General features: G+C 49.6%; 1 protein-coding gene across 1 annotated transcript; it reads right to left on the bottom strand.

Annotated features, from left to right (window-relative positions):
• Positions 1-21: 21 nt before the first annotated feature.
• On the bottom strand, positions 22-1,093 carry Pmar_PMAR013164 (hypothetical protein; the record flags this gene model as incomplete). Its single annotated transcript, XM_002770492.1, has 5 exons — positions 22-156; positions 215-424; positions 514-589; positions 650-703; positions 1,020-1,093. 5 exons carry the CDS (start codon positions 1,091-1,093, stop codon positions 22-24), a joined length of 549 nt encoding a protein of 182 aa, XP_002770538.1.
• Between the last annotated feature and the right edge of the window lie 297 nt (positions 1,094-1,390).

Here is a 1,390-nt window from a genome sequence, read left to right as displayed (position 1 = left end):
ACACTACTGTAACCCCAAACCTCAATCAGTACCTTTCCTCTCGAAAGCGTCCACTCTTACACCCTCCTCTTTCAGCCACTGTTTCACTTCCCTCACGACCTCAGTCTCGCCAACAGCTGCACGTACTGCCAAGTCGTCGGCCTCTACATCCATCACCTAACCCGGGCGACCCAATATAAGGTGCTTCCTCCAAGGTTCCAAAGCCTGGTATTACATCAGCTTTGCTCAGACCAAGTTTGCTAGCTGCAGCGGTGACAGCCGAATTGGCAGACACGAAGAGCAAATTCCACGTATGTTGTTCCGCATTCTCCCTCCGCTTCTTCAGTTGTTCCTGCTTACGACTAAGGCGTTTCTCGTCTCGTTCCACATGCTTCTTCGGTCGAGCCTGTGCTGCCTTGATACGCAGTACGCGGCCTTGGAAGACCTGCAAGTGTCAATGCGCGTCACAGGAAATCAGGTGGAATGCTAGAAAGTTAGCTCAACAGTGAATGCACCGAAACCTACAAAGCTTACTTTCCCATGCATCTCAGCCTTAGCTCGCACGGCATGCTCCGGGAATAGATAAGTCACATAGGCCATACCGCGAGACCTGCCAAACACACCGACTCAGCAGTCTCAGTCAATACCCAGAGAGTAATCGTGGTACTACTTTTTCGAATCCTCATCCCGCAGCACCACCACGTCCTCAATAGACCCGAACTTCCTGAACACACAAATCTCCTTGTCAGACGTTCACATTGTTGAGAGGCTCAAGAAACAGTTTTAAAACACATGTTCGCTTGCCTCAGCTGAGCTCAGGAGTTCCTTTAATAAGTATTGGAGTGCATATACGACTTAGGGTACAGAAGTGTTCAAAAACCAGTAAGAATTTCCCGGAATTTCCTCAGAATTTACATATCGTCAGCAACACATAGTTGAACATGTGCATATCATTCCACACTGTCAAAAAGTGACTTCACTTTGATACTTCACCCGGAGAGTGCCACGACTCCCACTAGGTATAGGAGCTCAGTTACTACTGGAAAGCCTTCTTAATATCATCCTCTGTAGCAATGTACGGCAAGTTGACCAACAACAGCCTCGCAGTGTCCATCAGGACGGCATCGGAATCGTCTCCCGCTGCCTCCGACCCCTCCTCATCCTCTTCGTTATCCTATCAAAGAGTGTTCGAGGGTGTCGACGCGACAGAAATTTCTCCCAATGAGCAACCCGGACTGCTGAAATGCCTCCCCTTCAGATCCCCTACTCCAAAATTTAAGCTAACTGAGTCGTCCTAGAGGCTCGTCGTTGTCGAGGACGAGACACCGGTAACTCAGACCACCTGAGCCCATGGCCGTGAAAGTACTACTTCATTTGCCTCCTTTGCCTCGCTATCCTTCTCTCCCCTCAG

This window comes from Perkinsus marinus, assembly GCF_000006405.1.
Source record: "Perkinsus marinus ATCC 50983 genomic scaffold scf_1104296964314, whole genome shotgun sequence".
Lineage (NCBI taxonomy): Eukaryota > Perkinsozoa > Perkinsida > Perkinsidae > Perkinsus > Perkinsus marinus.
The sequence above is the reverse complement of the archived record's forward strand: the minus strand, read 5'-3'. Positions and strand labels throughout refer to the sequence as shown.